The 21,532-nt window shown below is 41.5% G+C and overlaps 2 protein-coding genes across 3 annotated transcripts in view; both read left to right on the forward strand.

Moving 5' to 3' along the window:
* Positions 1-439: 439 nt before the first annotated feature.
* Positions 440-11,260, forward strand: antkmt (adenine nucleotide translocase lysine methyltransferase). 2 transcript variants are annotated; one of them, XM_014192152.2, is made up of 6 exons: positions 440-545; positions 3,437-3,599; positions 5,225-5,329; positions 9,386-9,526; positions 10,086-10,136; positions 10,402-11,260. In XM_014192152.2, the coding sequence occupies exons 2-6, from the start codon at positions 3,438-3,440 to the stop codon at positions 10,612-10,614; spliced, it is 672 nt and encodes a 223-aa protein (XP_014047627.1). In that variant the 5' UTR covers positions 440-545; position 3,437; the 3' UTR covers positions 10,615-11,260. The 2 variants fall into 2 exon arrangements, with proteins under 2 accessions (XP_014047627.1, XP_014047628.1); XM_014192153.2 differs by lacking the exon at positions 5,225-5,329 and having other exon boundaries at positions 10,402-11,254.
* Positions 11,261-14,970: 3,710 nt separating this feature from the next.
* xpo6 (exportin 6) overlaps positions 14,971-21,532 on the forward strand; it is a 65,154-nt gene continuing 58,592 nt past the window's right edge. The window contains exons 1-3 of the mRNA XM_014192154.2: positions 14,971-15,529; positions 18,564-18,654; positions 19,514-19,626. Of these exons, the coding sequence (XP_014047629.1) occupies positions 15,527-15,529; positions 18,564-18,654; positions 19,514-19,626 (207 nt within the window). The 5' untranslated portion in view covers positions 14,971-15,526. The remainder of the gene's footprint in view (positions 15,530-18,563; positions 18,655-19,513; positions 19,627-21,532) is intronic.

Consider the following 21,532-nt stretch of genomic DNA (forward strand, 5'->3'; position numbering starts at 1 on the left):
TGGACAGCATTTGATGCTTTGGTTTCATTTCCCTGGCACCGTTTCCAAATGCTAATGTTTTAGCATTTGTGGCAAGAATACCATTCATGTCATACCGATATTAGCATTTTTCACACCTGGGGTGTTTACATTCCACTGATTCTGCTTGGATTTATTTATGTCGCACCACGTTACCGTTTGCTTTTGTCCAAGAAACGTTTTGTAACAGACTTGGTGGATTGACATTACCCCTGCTTACAGGGTAAAGAAATCAAAATGTATTTTTATTTGGGTGGCCTAACCCTTTAATTAAACCAAGCCTAAAAGTTTTGGAGAATGGAGATAATGTGTAAGACTAAGAGATCCAAATAACACATTTTTAAGAGGCTTAACATTGAGGCTAACTGTATATGTTTAGTTAATATTTAAACAAAATACAGAAACCACCTGGAGTACAGTGGAACGTAGAAAGGCAATAGATTATATGCTGGTACAACGCATTAGCAGACGGACTCATTCGTCCGGTCCGTCACGAGTAAGATCCGTCAAAGGTTGCAATTTGACAGGTCTGTATTTGCTACACGGTTATTTTATTTTCTCTTACCTACATTGTATCACGTATTAGAACAAATGAATGCATAACTTCTGTCCTCGTAAATCCTCAAGCGAGTTATGTCACATTGCTTGTTCGTTATAACAAGTAATAAAAGGTTAGCTCAGAAATGCAAGATCTCGTCAAAACAGTGGATCAGCACAGTCGGTCATCTCTCGTGGAGATGAAACCGCGAGAATCTGTGAAGGCTCACGTTTAATTATAGTATGGGTCATGGCTAGAAGGGATCCAGATTTTGTCAAATTAACGCGCATTTTAGCTAAACCTTTAATTAACCTGAACACAATTCTACTCATCTGCTACGAAAAGTCAAATCTGACGTTAATTTGACAAAAACTGGATCCCTTCTAGCGATGACCAGATTGTGATTATGAGCAGCAGTAGTTCCTGGTTTTTGTTATTGATTATTTGGACAAAGATTGGGCGAAGGCTTGATTTTGATCTGCCCGTGTGCAGATGATAAACGGTTTCAACTAGATTCCATAGCCACAAAGTCACAATTGGCTATATCATAAAACATTTTTGTTGCGCAAAATAGTACGCAGCATCACCTGGATATGTATGCAGCAAAAGTTCAACATTAACCTACCATTTCTGTCAAGCCGTCTATGCATACGTTTGATAAATCCAACATATGCACCACACCGAACGCTCTGCAACAATGCTGCAAGGCAAACGCAGTGTTTCATTGGAAATGAATGTAATTCTGGTGTACAAAAATGCAATTTTGCTGTCGGTGTGTTCTTAGCGTTACAGATTATAGTTTTGGAAACCGAAAACTGTATGGAGATGGGGGGCTTCCATAACGCAATTTAGGAAATGTCTGCCTGATTTTTCTTATTGCATATAGGTTGGGTATTTCCCCCATAAATTCAATGATTTACTCTGAGCATTATAGGCTGCATTTCAAACTCATAAAAGACACACCCTTGTCCACTTACCATCGCCTTATGCACTTGGGGGAATCCTCGCAGCCATATTTGTCTTTGGTCCTAATGATTAGCCAACGTAAGCCCCTCAGCCCTCACGATTTGGAAAGGCACACACCTGTCTATATAAGGTCAGACAGTTGACGGTGCATCTCAGAGCAAAAACCAAGCCATGAGGTCAACGGAATTGCCGTAGAGCTTTGAGACAGGATTGTTTCGAGACACAGATCTGAGGAAGGGTACCAAAACATTTCTGCAGCATTGAAGGTCCCCAAGAACACAGTGGCCTCCATCATTCTTAATTGAAAGAAGTTTGAAACCACCAAGACTCTTCTTAGAGCTGGCCGCCTGGCCAAACTGAGCAATCAGGGGAGAAGGGCCTTGGTCGGGGAGGTGACCAAAACTTGGTCACTCTGACAGAGCTCCAGAGTTCTTCTGTGGAGATGGGAGAACCTTCCAGAAGGACAACCCCTGCAGCACTCCACCAATCAGGCTTTTATGGTAGAGTGGCCAGATGGGAGTCACTCCTTGGTAAACGGCACATGACAGCCCGCTTGGAGTTTGCCAAAAGGCACCTAAAGGACACTGACCATTTGAAACAAGATTCTCTTTTCTAATGAAACCAAGAATGAACTCTTTGGCCTGAATGCCAAGCGTCACGTCTGGAGGAAACCAGGCACCGCTCATCACCTGGCCAATTCCATCCCTATGGTGAAGCATAATGGTGGCAGCATCATGCTGTGGGGATGTTTTTCAGCGTCAGGGATTGGGAGACTAGTCAGGATCAAGGGGGAAGATGAACGGAGCAAAGTACAGATGAAGTACAGATGATGAAAACCTGCTCCAGAGCGCTCAGGTTCACCTTCCAACAGGACAACGACCCTAAGCACACAGCCAAGATACCACAGGAGTGGCTTCAGGACAACACTCTGAATGTCCAAGAGTGGCCTAGCCAGAGTCCTGACTTGGACCCAATCGAACATCTCTGGAGACCTGAAAATAGCTGTGCAGCGACGCTCCCCATCCAACCTGACAGAGCTTGAGATGATCTGCAGAGAAGAATAGGAGAAACTTCCCAAATACAGGTGTGCCAAGATTGTAGCGTCAAGGCTGTAATCACTGCCAAAGGTGCTTCAACAAAGTACTGAGTAAAGGGTCTGAATACTTATGTAAATGTCATATTTCTGTTGTTTTTTTTATATATAAGTTAGCTAAAATTTCTAAACCTGTTTTTGCTTTGTCATTATGGGTTATTGTGTGTAGATTGATTCTAAAAATGTTTTTCCCTCATCAATTTTAGAATAAGGCGGTAACGTAACCAAATGTGGAAAAAGTCAATGGGTCTGAATCCTTTCCGAATGCACTGTATGTTGAAAGTTTATGAATGTCATTTGTAATAAACTAGCCTATATTGTAGTAAAAACTGAGTCATACAAAGATGAAACACCATTCAATTATATTTTTTCCAGAACAGGAATGTGTCGTTAGCTATCATCTTTCAATATTCCAGGTTTATTGATAGCCCTGATAAAGACTCATTAGATTATGTGCTGCAACAGGACTAGAGACTACTAGGCTATACTAACTGCATATTATAAACTGGGTAATTTGGCTCCTGCATGCTGAAAGCCGTGGCATATCAGACTGTATACCACGGGTATGACAAACCAATGATTTTACTGTTCAAATTACGTTGGTAACCAGTTTATAATAGCATTAAGTTACCTCGGGGGGTTTGTGGTATATGGCCAATATACTACGGCTAAGGGCTGTGTCCAGGCATAACGCGCTGCTTCGTGCTTATGAACAGCCCTTAGCCATTGTATTTTGTTCATATACCACACCCCCTCGGTTCTTATTGCTTAAATATAACACATTTCTTTATTGCCTAAATATATATTTGTTTTATTTCAAGTATGGAAGAGGACAGTCCGGAAGAGTTTCTTGCAGAGTTCAAGGAGAAACATCTAGGTGCTTGGGGAATTGTCCAGATAACTGCTGGCACAGGGCTAGCTGTCTATGGCATGTGGGCAGGGGTTCTCATGCCGGGATTTCGAAAAGTCCCTCTGAGGTTACAGGTAAGACCTGGGTTGTGTTCACTGGGGTGCAATTAAATTACAGAATCATCAGATATAAATATACTGAACAAAAATATAAATGTAACATATAACAATTTCAAAGATTTTACTGAGTTACTATTCATATAAGGAAATCAGTCACAATAAATTAATTAATTAGGCCCTAATCTATGGATTTAACATGACTGGGAATACAGACATGCATCTGTTGGGGACAGATACCTTAAAAAGAAATGCAGGGGCGTGGATCAGAAAACCAGTCCGTATCTGGTATGACCACCATTTGCCTCATACCTCATCTCTTTTGCGTAGAGTTGATCAGGCGGTTGATTGTGGGCTGTGGAATGTTGTGCACAATTTGAGAGAAATTAGCTTTTTGTGCATATGGAACATTTCTGCTATATTTTATTTCAGCTCATGAAACATGGGACCAACACTTTACATGTTGCGTTTTATATGTTTGTTCAGTGTATATTATGTAGATCAGACTTGTCTTTCTGTCATGAGGATTGGGGAATTGTGTCGGCTCTATAGTTTACACTTCACTTTAAAGCATCCAGGAATGATGCTTTATAATATGAGCCTTTATAATGTCTTATAATAAGGCTTATAATATGCTATTCCTGTCTTTATATCACATTTCTAAATGGGCAAGCTCCGTTCAATAACAAAGAGGGCTACCCGCCACTGTTTTGGTTAACAGCTGTGGGATGGGGCTGGAGAAATGTAATCAGTAACCACTCTCAAATTCATAGGCAGAGCTATGGATGCAAGGACTGACCATCCATGATACCAAAATGATAGTTTTAACCATGACGCTATACAGTGTTTGTTTACAATGACATTGTTTACAAACAATAGAGTAAAATAAGCTTATATTTTGGATTCTGCTGGGGTACGCACGACAGTTGAACTGAGCTCATGAGGCTTTTATAAGTCATATTCTTTGAGAATCTATGGGTTTATCATTAAATGTAAAAGTCCCAAAATGGATGTACTATTCACGGATTGCCATTTTTTTATTAAATCAGAATCATTATGAGATGATTATAAGACGGGGATGAGCAACTCCAGTCCTTGGGGTACCGGAGTGGTGTCAAACTGATTGCATTCTAAACTGAAGATCATCATTAGTTGATTATTGGAGTCAGGTGTGTTCGCTGGGGCTGGGGGAAAAAATGTGAGACCAATTAGGCCCCAAGGACTGGAGTAATTTAGCAGACACTCTTATCCAGGCCAACTTACAGTAATGAGGGCATACATTTTCGTACTCGTCTCCCGTGGGAATCAAACCCACAACCCTGGCGTTGGAAACGCCATGCTCTACCAACTGAGCCACATAGTACCATTTCTGCTTTTTTCTTGTTTTTCAAGTGAAGGTATTTTAAGGGAGTATGCGAGCACCTTCGTTCGGTTCGACTAGCTGAGGTCAGCTAGTCGCCAGCCGAACAGAAGCATGCTGACGCCTTTATAAGACAAGGGCGTTATACATGCTCATGACAACTCTTACAATGCATTATAACCACATCGTAGTACATTGCATCTGTAGGCTTTTAAGTAAAGTGTTAAAGACATTTCTGTCTCCTAGTTCTGATAACCGATGTGGGTTGCGATATTTTCTGCAGGTGCCCTATCTCCCCGCCAGCAAGAAACAAGTGCGGAATGTGATGGCACTGCTGAGTGGTCGACATGGTAACCTTGTGGACTTGGGCTCCGGTGATGGCAGGATTGTAAATAATTTAATTATTTTCTTAAAATAGTTCAATAAAAAACATGAGCTGGCGCACACCCTGAAAAATATGTTTGTGTGGAGGTGCTGACTATAAACTATCAAAATAAAGCGAGTCGCACACTCCATATATAAACTCCCAGTAATTTATTGGGTATTTACCAATGTTTCGGCACCACTGTGCCTTCTTCAGGGTAATGTCATGAACACTTGAACCAGGTTATGTAGACAAACATTGTAATTAGTGCAACCAATGACAATAGTGAGGGGAGTGTCATAATTATGAAGTTAATTAGTGAAACTGTTAAAAAAACAATAGTTTATGGCATATTAAATATATTAGGCTATTGTTATCATATAGAAACATAATTGAATATTGTACATAATACTAGCATCAACATGCATTATTGTTTAATTCAATTTCACATATTTAATTGTTTCATATTTCATTTCATATTTGTTACATGTAATCTTTTGGTTCAACCTTAATGCATAATAAGCATCATCAACCGGGGAACATATTAGGTGTATGCTAATAGGCTGTAGAAAGAATATATCAATTTATAAGACTTGTTCATAAAATTTAAAATTGTTCATAAGAAGGGCCTGAGATCAAAGTCAATATTCAAACCACTAGCGATCAATGTTTTAGATAGGATATCCAGTAAGCCTCCCTTTTTAGAAGTAGTAGGATCTCGATGTTACCTCCTCTACTTGGTAGAGCAACAGACTCAATGCCTGTGTATTTGAGGGAGGAGATTGGATGGTTAGCTTCAACAAAGTGAGACGCTGCTGGATAGTCATGCGAAATTGAATTAAACAATAATGTATGTTGATGCTAATATTATGTGCAATATTCAATTGTTTCTATATGATAACAATAGCCTAATATATTTAATATGGCATAAACGATTGTTTTTTTAAGTTTCACTAATTAACTTAATCATTATGACACACCCCTCACTATTGTCATTGTTTGCACTAATTACACTGTTTGTCTACATAACTTGGTTCAAGTATTCATGACATTACCAAGAAAGCACAGTGATGCCGAAATGTTGGTAAATACCCAATAAATTACTGGGAGTTAAAATATGGAGTGTGCGACTATTTATTAAAATAGTTTAACCTGCTTTTTTGCAATAATCACTGATCTGGCTTTCAAGTTTGTCTATGAAAATGCCCTTTTTGTTACAAATTTAACCAGAACCATGCATAATGCACATTCACTAATGACTAACTTATTGTAGCAGGCATTATAGAAAATGAACACAGGTCTCATAAACAATCTCTCAAGTACAAGCCCACATGCTAGTGAGTAGCCAGCTAATCTTTATATTTCAAGTTTAGACAACTTGGATCTATTTGCTAGCTAACAAGTTAGAACACTTGAATTGTTATGCCCTTCTGTCTCTCTCCAACTGTTTGAACAGAATGCTAGCCTGTCCACTTTGTTCAGATGTGGAATTAAGTCACCTACCTTATTTCTCAGAATGAGAACGAGTTGACAATTGCTTATATAATTGTGTTTTATGCTTATTGTACACTTATAAAACACAGACTAGACTGCTAGTATAACAGTCTTTGGCAAAAAATGCTACTAGCGGTATGTTATGCCTCCCGCTATAAACTGAGAATATATTTTCCAGAATGTTTATTTACACTCCTGTTTTAGTAGTGTTTGCTCTGTGGAGTGGAGACATAAATAGGGTATCGTTATAAAGGTTCACTTTTCCTTTATTACAGTAAAATAATGTCTCAATGTGTTTCAGTGTCCATATGACTGATTCTGTTGGACCAAACCTGAAATGCAAATAGCAAGTAGAAACAATAGTGTGTGATTGTGGCCCGTAATTCGGAGCGTTCTATGCCCCCCCCCTCAAGTACCCTGTCTTCATGCTTGTGTGACACTTTTGATATTCTGGATTTCCCCTGATTGTCTATGTAGGTCAAAAGGGAAATAAAAGTATTATCTGAGTTTTTCGGGGGTGAAGGACGGCTGGCTAGCTAGCTACTGGTGTCGCTCCCGCCTGCTATGTACCGGAGCCCTCCTAGCTAGCTAGTTAGCACCCAGTGTCCTTCGCTAACGCCTGCTGAACACCTACCATCTTTAACAGAACTGTGGGAAAACAGTGCCTAACAGGGCTGTGTGTGTGTGTGTGTGTGTGTGTGTGTGTGTGTGTGTGTGTGTGTGTGTGTGTGTGTGTGTGTGTGTGTGTGTGTGTGTGTGTGTGTGTGTGTGTGTGTGTGTGTGTAAATAGTAAGCTTCACGCAGCACTGAAGGAGCGAAGGAGACGAGAACAAGCAGACATAAACGCTCATAAAAACATGATTATTGAGAAACATACAGTTGAAGTCGGAAGTTTACATACACTTAGGTTGTAGTCATTAAAACTAATTTTTCAACCACTCCACAAATTTCTTGTTAACAAACTATAGTTTTGGCAAGTCGGTTAGGACATCTACTTTGTGCATGACACAAGTAATTTTTCCAACAATTGTTTAGACAGATTATTTCAATTATAATTAACTGTATCACAATTCCAGTGGGTCAGAAGTGTACTAAGTTGAATGTGCCTTTAAACAGCTTGGAAAATTCCAGAAAATGATGTCATGGCTTTAGAAGCTTCTGATAGGCTAATTGGCATCATTTGAGAAATCAGCCAAGACCTCAGAAAAAAAATTGTAGACCTCCACAAGTCTGGTTCATCATTGGGAGCAATTTCCAAACGCCTGAAGGTACCACGTTCATCTGTACAAACAATAGTACGCAAGTATAAACACCATGGGACCACGCAGCCGTCATACTGCTCAGGAAGGAGACACGTTCTGTCTCCTAGAGATGAACGTACTTTGTGCAAATCAATCCCAGAACAACAGCAAAGGACCTTGTGAAGATGCTGGAGGAAACAGGTACAAAAGTATCTATATCCACAGTAAAACGAGTCCTATATCGATATAACCTGAAAGGCCGCTCAGCAAGGAAGAAGCATGAAAAAGCCAGACTACGGTTTGCAACTGCACATGGGGACAAAGATCGTACTTTTTGGAGAAATGTCCTCTGGTCTGGTGAAACAAAAATAGAACTGTTTGGCCATAATGACCATCGTTATGTTTGGAGGCAAAAAGGGGGAGCCTTGCAAGCCGAAGAACACCATCCAAACCGTGAAGCACGGGGGTGGCAGCATCATGTTGTGGGGGTGCTTTGCTGCAGGAGGGACTGGTGCACTTCACAAAATAGACAGTATCATGAGGAAGGAACATTATGTGGATATATTGAAGCAACATCTCAAGACATCAGTCAGGAAGTTAAAGCTTGGTCGCAAATGGGTCTTCCAAATGGACAATGACCCCAAGCATACTTCCAAAGTTGTGGCAAAATGGCTTAAGGACAACAAAGTCAAGGTATTGGAGTGGCTATCACAAAGCCCTGACCTCAATCCCATAGAAAATGTGTGGGCAGAACTGAAAAAGCGTTTGCATGCAAGGTCTACAAACCTTACTCAGTTACACCATCTCTGTCAGGAGGAATGGGCCAAAATTCACCCAACTTATTGTGGGAAGCTTGTGGAAGGCTACGTGAAACATTTGACCCAAGTTAAACAATTTAAAGGCAATGTTACCAAATACTAATTGAGTGTATGTAAACTTCTGACCCACTGGGAATGTGATGAAATAAATAAAAGCTGAAATAAATCATTCTCTCTACTATTATTCTGACATTTCACATTCTTAAAATAAAGTGGTGATCCTAACTGACCTAAGACAGGGAATTTTTACTAGGATTAAATGTCAGGAATTGTGAAAAACTGAGTTTAAATGTATTTGGCTGAGGTGTATGTAAACTTCTTACTTCAACTGTACATTCGAATTCATTTAATATATCGTTCAGCTCTAATTTTAAGTTTGGGCTCCTGCAGAAATGGAATGGGTATCAGTGTATGCTGAAGGTGTAAACTGCAACAGCACTTTGGTGTCCACAAGGTGTGTGTGTGCATGTGTGAAAGAGAGAGAAACGGTACCTTTGAGAACCAAGTTCATGTTTTTATCTTTTCAGGTGCTGGAAGCACACAAACACGGCTTTGGTCCCACAGTAGGATACGAACTCAACCCCTGGTTAGTTCGTCTAGCTAACTTCCACGCATGGAGAGCAGGTCATTATGGGAAGGTGTCGTATCGGCAGGAAGACCTCTGGAAGGTGTGAAACGGGCAGATGTTATGTCTTTTTCTCAACCCCAAACCAACTGCTAGCTTCTTCACTTCAGATCTAAGAGGATTGGATAGTTAAACAATATGGCCAATAGCTTAATCTTGCACTCTGATAGGCTTGTTGGAATTTTCAGCATATTGCTTACACCTATCCAATTATTTAAAAACGACATACATGTCCTGGGGGCAGGGGCTAGGGGTTGATTAAGTTTTGAGTTGAGTTCACATGTTTGGTTGTTGGTAAAACTCTTCCACATATTTTATACCTTTTTCACTATTACTAGTTCCACAAAGAGTTACTACTAGTTGTTTTACCAAGCCTTATTGTTAGGGCCCAGAGTTTTCCAGATTAGGTCAGGAAAAACACAGGACCCTACATACTGTAGTTTCTTGGTTACTCTTATTTGTTTTTGGTCACTGTTTGTATTGCTTTGTTCAGTTACATTCAAAGAGGACATGTTTACACTGTAAAAATACAATTATGATAAACATAAAATGTGGCTAATAGGTTTATTTTTGGATTATGATATTTGCATTTCTCATTCCAGGTGGACCTTACTGAGTGTAAGAATGTTACTGTGTTTTTGGCCCCCAGCGTGGTAAGTATTTTTTTGCATTGGCACACATTATTAATTAATGTGTGCAGACGATATGGATACTCAGCCATAGCGGTCAAACCATTTGCTCAGTAAGTTGGAGCATGGTGCCACTGGTGACGAGGATGAGGGTTCAATTCCCATATCATCTGGCTTCTCACTGCCGGAACAAAAACACCTGTTCGCTAGCAATCAATTAATACAGCTGCTAGCCAACTGATTTGAAAAACAAACAGCTGGATGAATATGTGTGTATGTGTTTGCCTAGCTCTCTTTACTGCAGGAGAAGATGGAGGCTGAGCTTCCAGATGACGCCTTGGTAGTAGCCGGTAGATTTCCCTTCACTGAGTGGACTCCATGCAGGATTGAAGGAGATGGTGTAGACAGAGCTTGGGCCTATACCATGCAGGCCCAAAGACTGCCAGCAGGGAGTGCTGTGCTACCTGTACCTAAAAGAGTTGAAATCACCAGTTTGAACTGAAAGTGAGAGAACTGTCTGGACCAGGAAGACATGAGCATGAGACATAAGCATGAGCGTTTGTCTGATGGAAGAAACCATTGGTAGTCTGAGGAGGAGGGACAAACCATTTTCATCTACATGGGTTGACACAAGTAGCTGACTGAGACCCACTCCTCACAGTGTTGAGTTGGTAGTTAGAGAAAAGAATTGAGAAAAGAACAGGGAGTGAGATGCCGTCTGAGTATATGAACCTGTCAACAGATAAACTACCAAGCACATAGTACAATCCAGACATCTTTAAAAACCATACCTTTTCCACATTATGTTACCTTACAGCCTTATTCTAAAATGGATTAAATAAAAACATGTCCTCATCAATCTACACACAATACCCCATAAAGACAAAGCAAAAACAGGTTTAGACATTTTAGCAAATTTATTCAAAATAAAAACCAGATACCTTATTAACGTAAGTATTCAGTCCCTTTGCTAGGAAACTTGAAATTGAGCTCAGGTGCATCTTGTGTCCATTGATCATCCTTGAGATGTTTCTACATCTTGATTGGAGTCTACCTGTGGTAAATTCAATTGATTGGACATGATTTGTAAAGGTACACACCTGTCAATGAAATAAACATCCTCTCACTGTCAACTGTTTATTTTCAGCAAACTTAACATGTGTATGTGAAAATATTTGTATGAACATAATATTCAACAACTGAGACATAAACTGAACAAGTTCCACAGACATGTGACTAACAGAAATGGAATAATGTGTCCCTGAACAAAGGGGGGCGTCAAAATCAAAAGTAACAGTCAGTATCTGGTGTGGACACCAGCCGCATTAAGTACTGCAGTGCATCTCCTCTTCATGAACTGCACCAGATTTGCCTGTTCTTGCTGTGAGATGTTACCCCACTCTTACACTAAGGCACCTGCAAGTTCCCGGACATTTCTGGGGGGAATGGCCCTAGCCCTCACCCTCCGATCCAACAGGTCCCAGACGTGCTCAATGGGATTGAGATCCGGGCTCTTAGCTGGCCATGGCAGAACACTGACATTCCTGTCTTGCAGGAAATCATGCACAGAACGAGCAGTATGGCTGGTGGCATTGTCATGCTGGAGGGTCATGTCAGGATGAGCCTGCAGGAAGGGTACGACATGAGGGAGGAGGATGTCTTCCCTGTAACGCACAGCGTGGAGATTGCCTGCAATGACAACAAGCTCAATCCGACAATGCTGTAACATACCGCCCCAGACCATGACGGACCCTCCACCTCCAAATCGATCCTGCTCCAGAGTATAGGCCTCGGTGTAACGCTCATTCCTTCGACGATAAACGCAAATCCGACCATCACCCCTAGTGAGACAAAACCATGACTCGTCAGCAAAGAGGGCGGCAGGTAGCCTAGTGGTTAAAGCGTTGGACTAGTAACCGAAAGGTTGCAAGATCGAATCCCCGAGCTGACAAGGTAAAAATCTGTCGTTCTGCCCCTGAACAAGGCAGTTAACCCACTGTTCCTAGACCGTCATTGAAAATAAGAATTTGTTCTTAACTGACTTGCCTAGTTAAATAAAGATAAAATGTTAAAGAGCACTTTTTGCTAGTCCTGTCTGGTCCAGCGGCAGTGGGTTTATGCCCATAGGCGACGTTGTTGCCGGTGATGTCTGTTGAGGACCTGTCTTACAACAGGCCTACAAGTCCTCAGTCCAGTCTCTCTCAGCATATCGCGGACAGTCTGAGCACTGATGGAGGGATTGTGCGTTCCTGGTGTGACTCAGGCAGTTGTCGTTGCCATCCTGTACCTGCCCGCAGGTGTGATGTTCGGATGTACCGATCCTGTGCAGGTGTTACAAGTGGTCTGCAATTTATTGCCCTGGCCACATCTGCAGTCCTCATGCCTCCTTGCAGCATGCCTTAGGCACGTTCACGCAGATGAGCAGGGACCCTGGGCAACTTTCTTTTTGTGTTTTTCAGAGTCAGTAGAAAGGCTTCTTTAGTGTCCTAAGTTTTCGTAACTGTGACCTTAATTGACTACCGTCTGTAAACTGTTAATGTCTTATCCGTAGTGCTCCGAGACAGGATTGTGTCGAGGTACAGATCTGGGGAAGGGTACCAAAACATTTCTGCAGCATTGAAGGTCCCGTAGAACACAGTGACCTCCATCATTCTTAAATAGAAGAAGTTTGGAACCACCGAGACTCTTCCTAGAGCTAGCCACCCGGCCAAACTGAGCCATCGGGGGAGAAGGGCCTTGGTCAGGGAGGTGACCAAGAACCCGATGGTCACGCTGACAGAACTCCAGAGTTCGTCTGCGGAGATGGGAGAACCTTCCAGAAGGACAACCCCTGCAGCACTCCACCAATCAGGCCTTTATGGTAGAGTAGTCAGACAGGAGCCACTCTTCATTAAAAGGCACGACAGCCTGCTTGGAGTTTACTAAAAGGCATCTAAAGACTCTCAGACCATGAGAAACAAGATTATCTGGTCTGATGAAACTAAGATTTAACTCTTTGACCTGAATGCCAAGCGTCACGTCTGGAGGAAACCTGGCACCATCCCTACGGTGAAGCATGGTGATGGCAGAATCATGCTGTGGGGATGTTTTTCAGCGACTGTGAGACTAGTCTGGACCAAGGGGAAAGATGAACGGAGCAAAGTACAGAAATCCTTGATGAAAATCTGCTCCAGAGCGCTCAGGAACTCAGACTGGGGCGAAGGATCTCCTTCCAAAAGGACAACGACCAGCCAAGACAACGCAGGAGTGGCTTTGGGACAAGTCTCTGAATGTCCATGAATGGCCCATCCGGAGCCCGGACTTGAACCCGATTTTAACATTTCTGGAGAGACCTGAAAATAGCTGTGCAGCGACGCTCCCCATCCAACCTGACAGCTTGAGAGGATCTGCAGAGAAGAATGGGAGAAACTCCCCAAATACAGGTGTGCCAAGCTTGTAGCGTCTTACCCAAGAAGACTCAAGGCTGTAATCTCTGCCAAAGGTGCTTCAACAAAGTACTGAGTAAAGGGTCTGAATACTTATGTAAATGTCATATTTCCGTTTTTTATTTTTAATACATTCACAAAACATTCTAAACCTGTTTTTGCTTTGTAGGGTATTGTGTGTAGGGTATTGTGTGTAGATTGAGGAGAAAAAACATTTAATAAATGTTAAGGCTAATGTAACAAAAAATGTAAAAAGTCAAGGGGTCTGAATACTTTCCGAATGCACTGTATATCACGATCATAAAGGTGTATGAAGTAACAAGTTATGGAGCAAACACATAGGTTGTAATATACGTAGGTTGTAATATGAATGCACACAGGCGCTAGCACAAGCACTCTACACACATGTACATTGTAATATTGTTGTATGGTGGTATTATACATTTTGTATTGTAGATATGTACTGGTGTAATAATGTTATGATGTACTGTTTTATATTTTGTTTTATGTGTAATGAAATTTCCTTAATGTGTTTGGACCTCAGAAAGAGTAGCTGCTGCCTTGGCAATAGCTAATGGGGATCGCTAATAAATACTAAAATGTTTGTTTTTTTAATGGCTTCCACAGTGATTTAACCCACGCTTCGCTACCGTTCTAGCCCTCAGTTAAGAGCTAGATTGTAGCTTCAACAGTTTTAAGACTAATAAGATTGAGTTTTCACCAGATCATCAAAAGTCAACCCAACCTTTGTTTTCCCTTTCAGAAAATGTTTTGGTGTTGTATGTGACATACAAAAATATATAGATCTGGAGTGAGTTTCACAAAAACATGAAGACCATTTTTAGCACTAGGCAAAGGACATGGGATGATTAAGGGCGAAACACACCTGATCAGGCACAAATGATCATGGTGAGGACATCATTCCCCAGGGGCTCCTTGTATGCCTGATTCTGAGTTAAGATTGGCGTGTGTTTATTTAGCCCTCTGTAGACAGAAACAGCGTCTAACTGGCAAGATTCATGTGGGTTTATAAAGCCCACTCGGGCCACTCCAGACAATGACAGTCAGAGCCAGATGGTGGCTGAGATTCAGACTAGTGTCTCTCAGCATCTCATATCGAATTTTTGGTACACCGGTGTCACTGCTCTGATGCATCACTCAGACATTTCTGGGGGTAATGGGCATTGCTGAGTATCTTCAAAGAAAGAAAAATGTGCACCGGGCCAAGGTTCTGATGGGGTGGAGGGAAGCATGTGGGGTTGATCTTGATGTGTGTGTGCTGTAAATTGATAACACAGAATTCCTATTCTAAATGTGACACCCTTGGTGGGGCATTTGCAAATATAGATAGACTTGTGAAAATATTTAATGTAATACGGTATATTTTGTTTGTGGCCGGCGGACTCATCCGGCTCAAGATTACAATGTTACTTCCTGTGGGGAGGGGCTGATTCACAGGGAGGAAGTTGCGACTGCAAGGCCTCAGGCTCAGTACAGCCGCTCCAAAGCAACCAGTTAGCTTAGCCAAAGCTAACACTGGGTCTGGGCAGGGCAGAGCCGCTTGAGGAGAATAACACAGAAAACAGGAACAAAGCACGCTGCTGTAAATTCAGTTTGTATTCGATTTTCCGGAGGACTTACGACGCAAACCCCTCAAACAGACAATCTTTAATGCGTGCTTTATTTTTAACCGGGGTTCCCACTGCAACAGCTAGGCAGAGTTAGCTACATGTCTGGTTCACCTCCACTAAACCCTGTGTAGCAACATTATCAACAATAGCAAGGGTCGTCTCTTAAAAGCCATACATTGTATCGACATCTATATTAATAAATGACTTTACCTGCATTTTTATGATGCAATGTCTTGTAGTCGCGAGTGGGCCCATTGCCACAACATGAGCCTCTGCCGGTGTAGCCAACACCTCAAGTAGCCTGCTTGCTACAAATATTTATTGGACGCCAGGAGAGCCATCAAAATTAACTCCGAACATGGTGAGTATGTGTTTTAGTTTGCCACATTATTACAGTTAATTAGCTAATTAACTAACATGTCAGGAAATGGATACTATTAAAAATCCAATACATAGCGGACAATGTAGAATAGATGCTGTAGACTTCAGCAAAGCGATAACTGAACAGAAATTGTCTATCCTTTACTGAGTATAATATTTGTATGAAAATGTGAAACCCTTAGTATTGAGTCATATCCATTTATTTCGCTGATCATTTGCATGTATGTGTTAGTTACCGGTATCGTCAAATGTGGCGTATCATAGCTTTAAAGCTTTCTAACTGATCTATTCAACGATATTTTCCCAGTATATAATTCCAGAATTCTGGAAGAAGATACATTTTAAAGAGCATTCAAACCCTGTCGCACAAGATAACGGTTCTTGTTTGTACTCCACACATGATTAGGCTACCTGGTTTCCGGGATGTGTGTCGAATTCGTCTGTCTGCGACACAAGACGCCCATCTTGCAAGACCAAGTATTTGCATTGAGTAATCCTTGCATGTTGCGGCCCATTTGAAGAATTCGGGCCTTTTGATCTGCAAGATGCTTCAGATATGCAGAGAAATCACTATATTCCTTTTTGCTATATGATATGCAGAGGAATCGCTATATTCCTTTTTGCTATACTGTCCTTCCTGACTCAAATGCTAATAATTGAACACAATTCTCTCTTAAATAGTGAATTGACATTTTAGTTGTCATCACAGACCCCTTTGCTGCTAGTTTAGTGCATACCATTATACTATGATTATGAATGGCAGTTGAGTGGAAATTACCAATGCGATGAGGAAGTTTGTGAGTATTTTCCATATGCGTCACAGTGAAGCATCTGTCCAGGGCCCTATGCAATTTGTATAAATTTGTGACACCCATTTGACCTTACTGCCCCTAAAGCTGTGTGTACACTACATTACTTTCAAAATCCTAACATTGTTGCGCCTCTCACATTAAACCATTGTCATTCCTGTCGTTTTTTTCACCCCCCCCAACGTAGTGGTGTGCAGACTAAACAATGTGACATAGACGGGGTCACACAAGATTTTTCACTTGGTCGTGAGGATTCTCGATACCACGCTGTCTTGCTAAAACATTGATGTGATTACATTTTAACGTAGTTAAGAATTAGCTGTGGCTCAAAGCTGCGGCTGGAGTGGTGTAACGCTTGCTGCTATTGGACTCCGGAGCAATGGAAACACCTTCTCTGGAGTAATGAATCACTCTGAATCACGCATTCTGACAGACAAATCTGGGATTGGAGGATGTCAGGAGAACGCTACCTTCCCCAATGCATAGTGCCAACTGTAAAGTTTAATGGAGGAAGGATAATGGTCTGCGGTTGTTTTTCATGGTTCGAGCTAGGCCCCTTGGTTCTAGTGAAGGGAAATCTTAATGCTACAGCATACAATGACATTCTACAATTTTGTGCTTCCAACTAGGAAAGGGGAAGGCCCTTTCCTTTTTCAGCATGACAATGCCCACTTGCACAAAGCAAGGTCCATACAGAAATGGTTTGTCGAGATCAGTGTGGAAGAACTTGAATGGCCTGCACGGAGCTCTGACCTCAACCCTATCAAACACCTTTGGGATGACTGCGAGCCAGGCCTAATCACCCAACATCAGTGCCCAACCTCACTAATGCTTGTGTGGCTGAATGGAAACAAGTCCCTGCAGCAATGTTCCATCATCTACTGGAAAGTCTTCCCAGAAGAGTGGAGGCTGTTATAGCAGCAAAGGGGGGACCAACTCCATATTAATGACCCTGATTTTGGAATGAGATGTTCGATGAGCAGGTGTCTACATACTTTTCGTCATGTGCTACCTGTCCCAGACCTGCTGTTTTCAACTCTCTAGAGACAGCAGGAGCGGTAGAGATACTCTCAAAGATCGGCTATGAAAAAAAACAACTGACACTCTTGTGTTACTGACTTGTTGCACCCTCGACAACTACTATGATTATTATTATTTGACCATGCTGGTCATTTATGAACATTTGAACATCTTGGCCATGTGCTGTTATAATCTCCACCCGGCACAGCCAGAAGAGGACTGGCCACCCCTCATAGCCTGGTTCCTCTCTAGGTTTCTTCCTAGGTTTTGGACTTTCTAGGGAGTTTTTCCTAGCCACCGTGCTTCTACACCTGCATTGCTTGCTGTTTGGGGTTTTAGGCTGGGTTTCTGTACAGCACTTTTGAGATATCAGCTGATGTAAGAAGGGCTATATAAATACATTTGATTTGATGTAGTGTGTGTAGCCTATATATTTTGAGTTCAATAACATTTCTTGTGAACTTCAGAGCTGTAACGATTTGATGCTTTGGTTAAAGGCTACAAACACATACTAGTAGTAGTCATCGCCCATGCTCGAGAGTATACACATTCTGGGTGATGCGAATCAACATTATCATCTCATTGGCTATTGCTGATCACTGTTCAAAATCTTTCGTTGCATATCTCACACTACAACAGCATTGCAGATTTTGTGCCGATAAAATCAAACATGTTTGAAAATATCCGTACAGCTCGAAGACTGGATCCGTAGCCCCTAGATTGTCTCTATGACCCACTCACATTCAATGAGCGTCGGTGACAGCCGCACGCCCCGAGTAGGCAACAACATCGGGATTTATTCTCTGATCTCAAACTAAATCGTGGCCAAAATCGTGTAGTGCATTCCCAGCTTAATGAAACTGTCATCAGTGTGCTGCTAACAGGGTACTTTCCTCTACTGTCCCTGTCCCCATACCGGGCTCGAACTAGTGATCCTCTGATTGCAAACACTCGGACCGCCCTTGACAACGTACCAACCAAAGGAGCTAAAGAAAACAATCCAATTCGCTAGCTCCATTGGCAAAATTGTAAGCTAGCTGTGGAGTGAGTTTAGTTCACATTCTTAACTTTGATAAACTAACAATATTTTCTTAAAGCTCTCTATCGCTCATATTTTCCAATTCCTATTCCCCGCCTTTCTATCATTCCTCCCTCCCTCGCTCCCTTCTTCCTTTGATCCGGCAGGCATCAGAGGAGAGCTCACTGCGCGCTCTGGAGAGTCTCATGACAGAGTTCTTCCACAGCTGTACAACCAACGAGCGTAAGAGAGAGATTGGTGAGTGTGGCACTGGTGGTAGTACCGTGCCTAAATTTGATATGGGTGCAGAAACCTCAATATTCAAAAGTATTGTTGTGCAACCTTCTGAGCAAGTCTGGTCACCCTTATGAAATTTGGCATTATAGTAGGATGGACCAGAGCCATGTACTGTGGTGCACTTGATATGTGATCTTAAAATTGTAATGGGTGCTGCTATGTTGGCTCAAAGTTCCATGATAATTGCATTCATTCAACTCTATTGTCATGGAACATTTGGTGGCGAAATGGTGGCCAGTTTGCGGAACTTTTTATATTGATTTGCTATGGACTATAGAGTGTGGATGCATTTTTAATTACAGATATATCCTCATATTTGTAAAGTAAAATAATTCAGTGCTGAGGCAAAAGGCTTGTAGTGAGGACGAAGGGCTACTACTCTGAACTGTGTTTGGTGAGCTTTCTGGCGCCCAGAGCTGCTGAGGCATCGCCCAAGTGGGTGCTGCACATTGTGAAGGAGGAGAGGTCCAGTAGCTACACGACAGACTGGTTCCGTAGTCCTGCACTAGACTCATCAACCATCGCCCTGACCATCTTCCTCTGATCATGTCATGAACTGTCTCTCTTCATCATTAGAGCATGCATGCACTCAGACTTGGCCTCTATTGGTTGACCTAACTAGCTAAGCTACTCATGATGATGTATTGCTTGTTTGTTTTTTGCATTTTAAGCGCTTTGACATTCTTATGAAAAGCACTATAGAAATGTTATTATATTTGTGATAAGTTGTCATAATTACTTTTTTTATGTAAGCAATGACTTGAAATGACTCCAAAAAATGTTTAATCTTGTACTTCCTTTATTTCTGCCCTTTCTGCAGAAGAGCTGCTGAATAACTTTGCTCAGCAGATGGGAGCTTGGCGCCACTGCTTGTTCTTCCTCTCCAACACTCGCAACGAGTATGTGATGATGTACAGTCTCACAGTGTTTGAGGTAAGTTAATTTGGTGAACGTTATGAATAGTCAAAATCAAATAAAATGTTATTGGTCACATACACATGGTTAGTAGATGTTAATGCGAGTGTAGAGAATTGCTTAGGCTTCTAGTTCCGACAGTGCAGTAATATGTAACAAGTAATATCTAGCAATTTCACAACTAGCTAATGCACCGAAATGTAAAGGGATGGAATAAGAATATGTACATATAAATATATGGATGAGTGAAGGCCGAGCGGCATAGGCAAGATGCAATAGATGGTATAAAATACAGTATATACATATGAGATGAGTAATGTAAGATATGTAGACATTATTAAAGGGGCATTTTTTTTAAGTCACTAGTGATCCATTTATTAAAGTGGCCATGATTTCGAATCTGTATGTAGGCAGCAGCCTCTCTGTGTTAGTGATGGCAGTTTAATAGTCTGATGGCCTTGAGATAGAAGCTGTTTTTCAGTCTCTCGGTCCCAGCTTTGATGCACCTGTACTGACCTCGCCTTCTGGATGGTAGCGGGGTGAACAGGCAGTGGCTCGGGTGGTTGTTTTCCTTGATGATCTTTTTGGCCTTCCTGTGACATCGGGTGCTGTAGGTGTCCTGGAGTGCAGGTAGTTTTCCCCCGTGATGCGTTGTGCAGACCTCACAACGCATCACCGTGTCCGGTAGTAATAAGAGCACACCATTACATAGCAATGGTTATTTTAATGGGGCTGCTTTCTGTTGATAAATAAACTCAAGAAATTCTCAGTACTTAATGCAGATGTCACACATTGACATTTTCAGAACATGAGACATTGTGGTAAAGACATCTCTTTGCTCGGAGATACAGGACTTTAAAGTATAGTTTATTTTATACTAAACTAACATTGGCTAACCTGTTGATATTTCAATTGGTACGGCTGTATTTATGGCTAAGCTTGTTGTGACTTGGTAGTGGTGTGAAGCCTGATTAGGTCAGTGGAAGGTTGACATGCTTTATTGTTTCTATGGGTTTTTGCAGCTGTGTATGGGCTACACTTTTTCAGAGTAGTAGTTTCCTGGGTGATGATTGTAGCGGCATAATTGGAATTTTGTACGTTGGTTTTGAATTTGTATTCTGTTCGTTGGAACTTGTACTGTGTATCTTTTCAACATCACTTTGCTTGATGATCATTTCCATGTTTCCATGGAAATGGGTCTCTCCAAGAGGTTCTTGGATGCATGTCCTTTGTGTAGGCTCATTGGTGTTTGATGACTGTTGTTGAAAACATTAACGTTGTAGTCATTATGCAGATATATTTTTGGAACCTCCAAACAAGAAGTTCCCTCGTGAAAATAAACTTATTCTAGTCTGTATTTTTATATGTGCATCAGTGCATGGCTGACTTCCGAACGTCGTTGCTGTAAATTAGTGTGTTCTCAGTCAACGAGAATGTGTCAACTTGCCTTGTAAAACAAGGGTTAAATAAAATGAGGCATGTCACAAATGAAACAATTTTCTTAGTTTAAACAATTTGAAAAAATTGTTTTTCCGTTTAAATTATAAGAAAATTCATAAAATACCATGTGAATTCACAATGTAGCTGCCAGCAACGGTTTGGGTCTTACGGTGCGTTCCTTTCAGATGGTTAAGCATTGCACCTGTACTAACATTACTGTACCTCAATTCCACCTCGCAAAGTTTGCATTTCCTTCTCATTTAACTTCTTTTAGTATTGCCTTACAGCACTTCGCTGCTGTCGCCTTTTTTCCATCTGTTAACAACAGTGACGTAGTGGTGGTGAGCCGACTTCAAAATAATTTATTCCTCCCAGTGTCGACTCCCATTTCTAAGTGTCAAGATTCGATTCCGCTATGAATAGACTCCTAAGACACTCACATCTTTCATAGCGAGCTAGCAAGGGATGGAGAGAGATGGGCACA

Source organism: Salmo salar, chromosome ssa03 (genome assembly GCF_905237065.1).
Source record: "Salmo salar chromosome ssa03, Ssal_v3.1, whole genome shotgun sequence".
In the NCBI taxonomy this organism is placed as follows: Eukaryota; Metazoa; Chordata; class Actinopteri; order Salmoniformes; family Salmonidae; genus Salmo; species Salmo salar.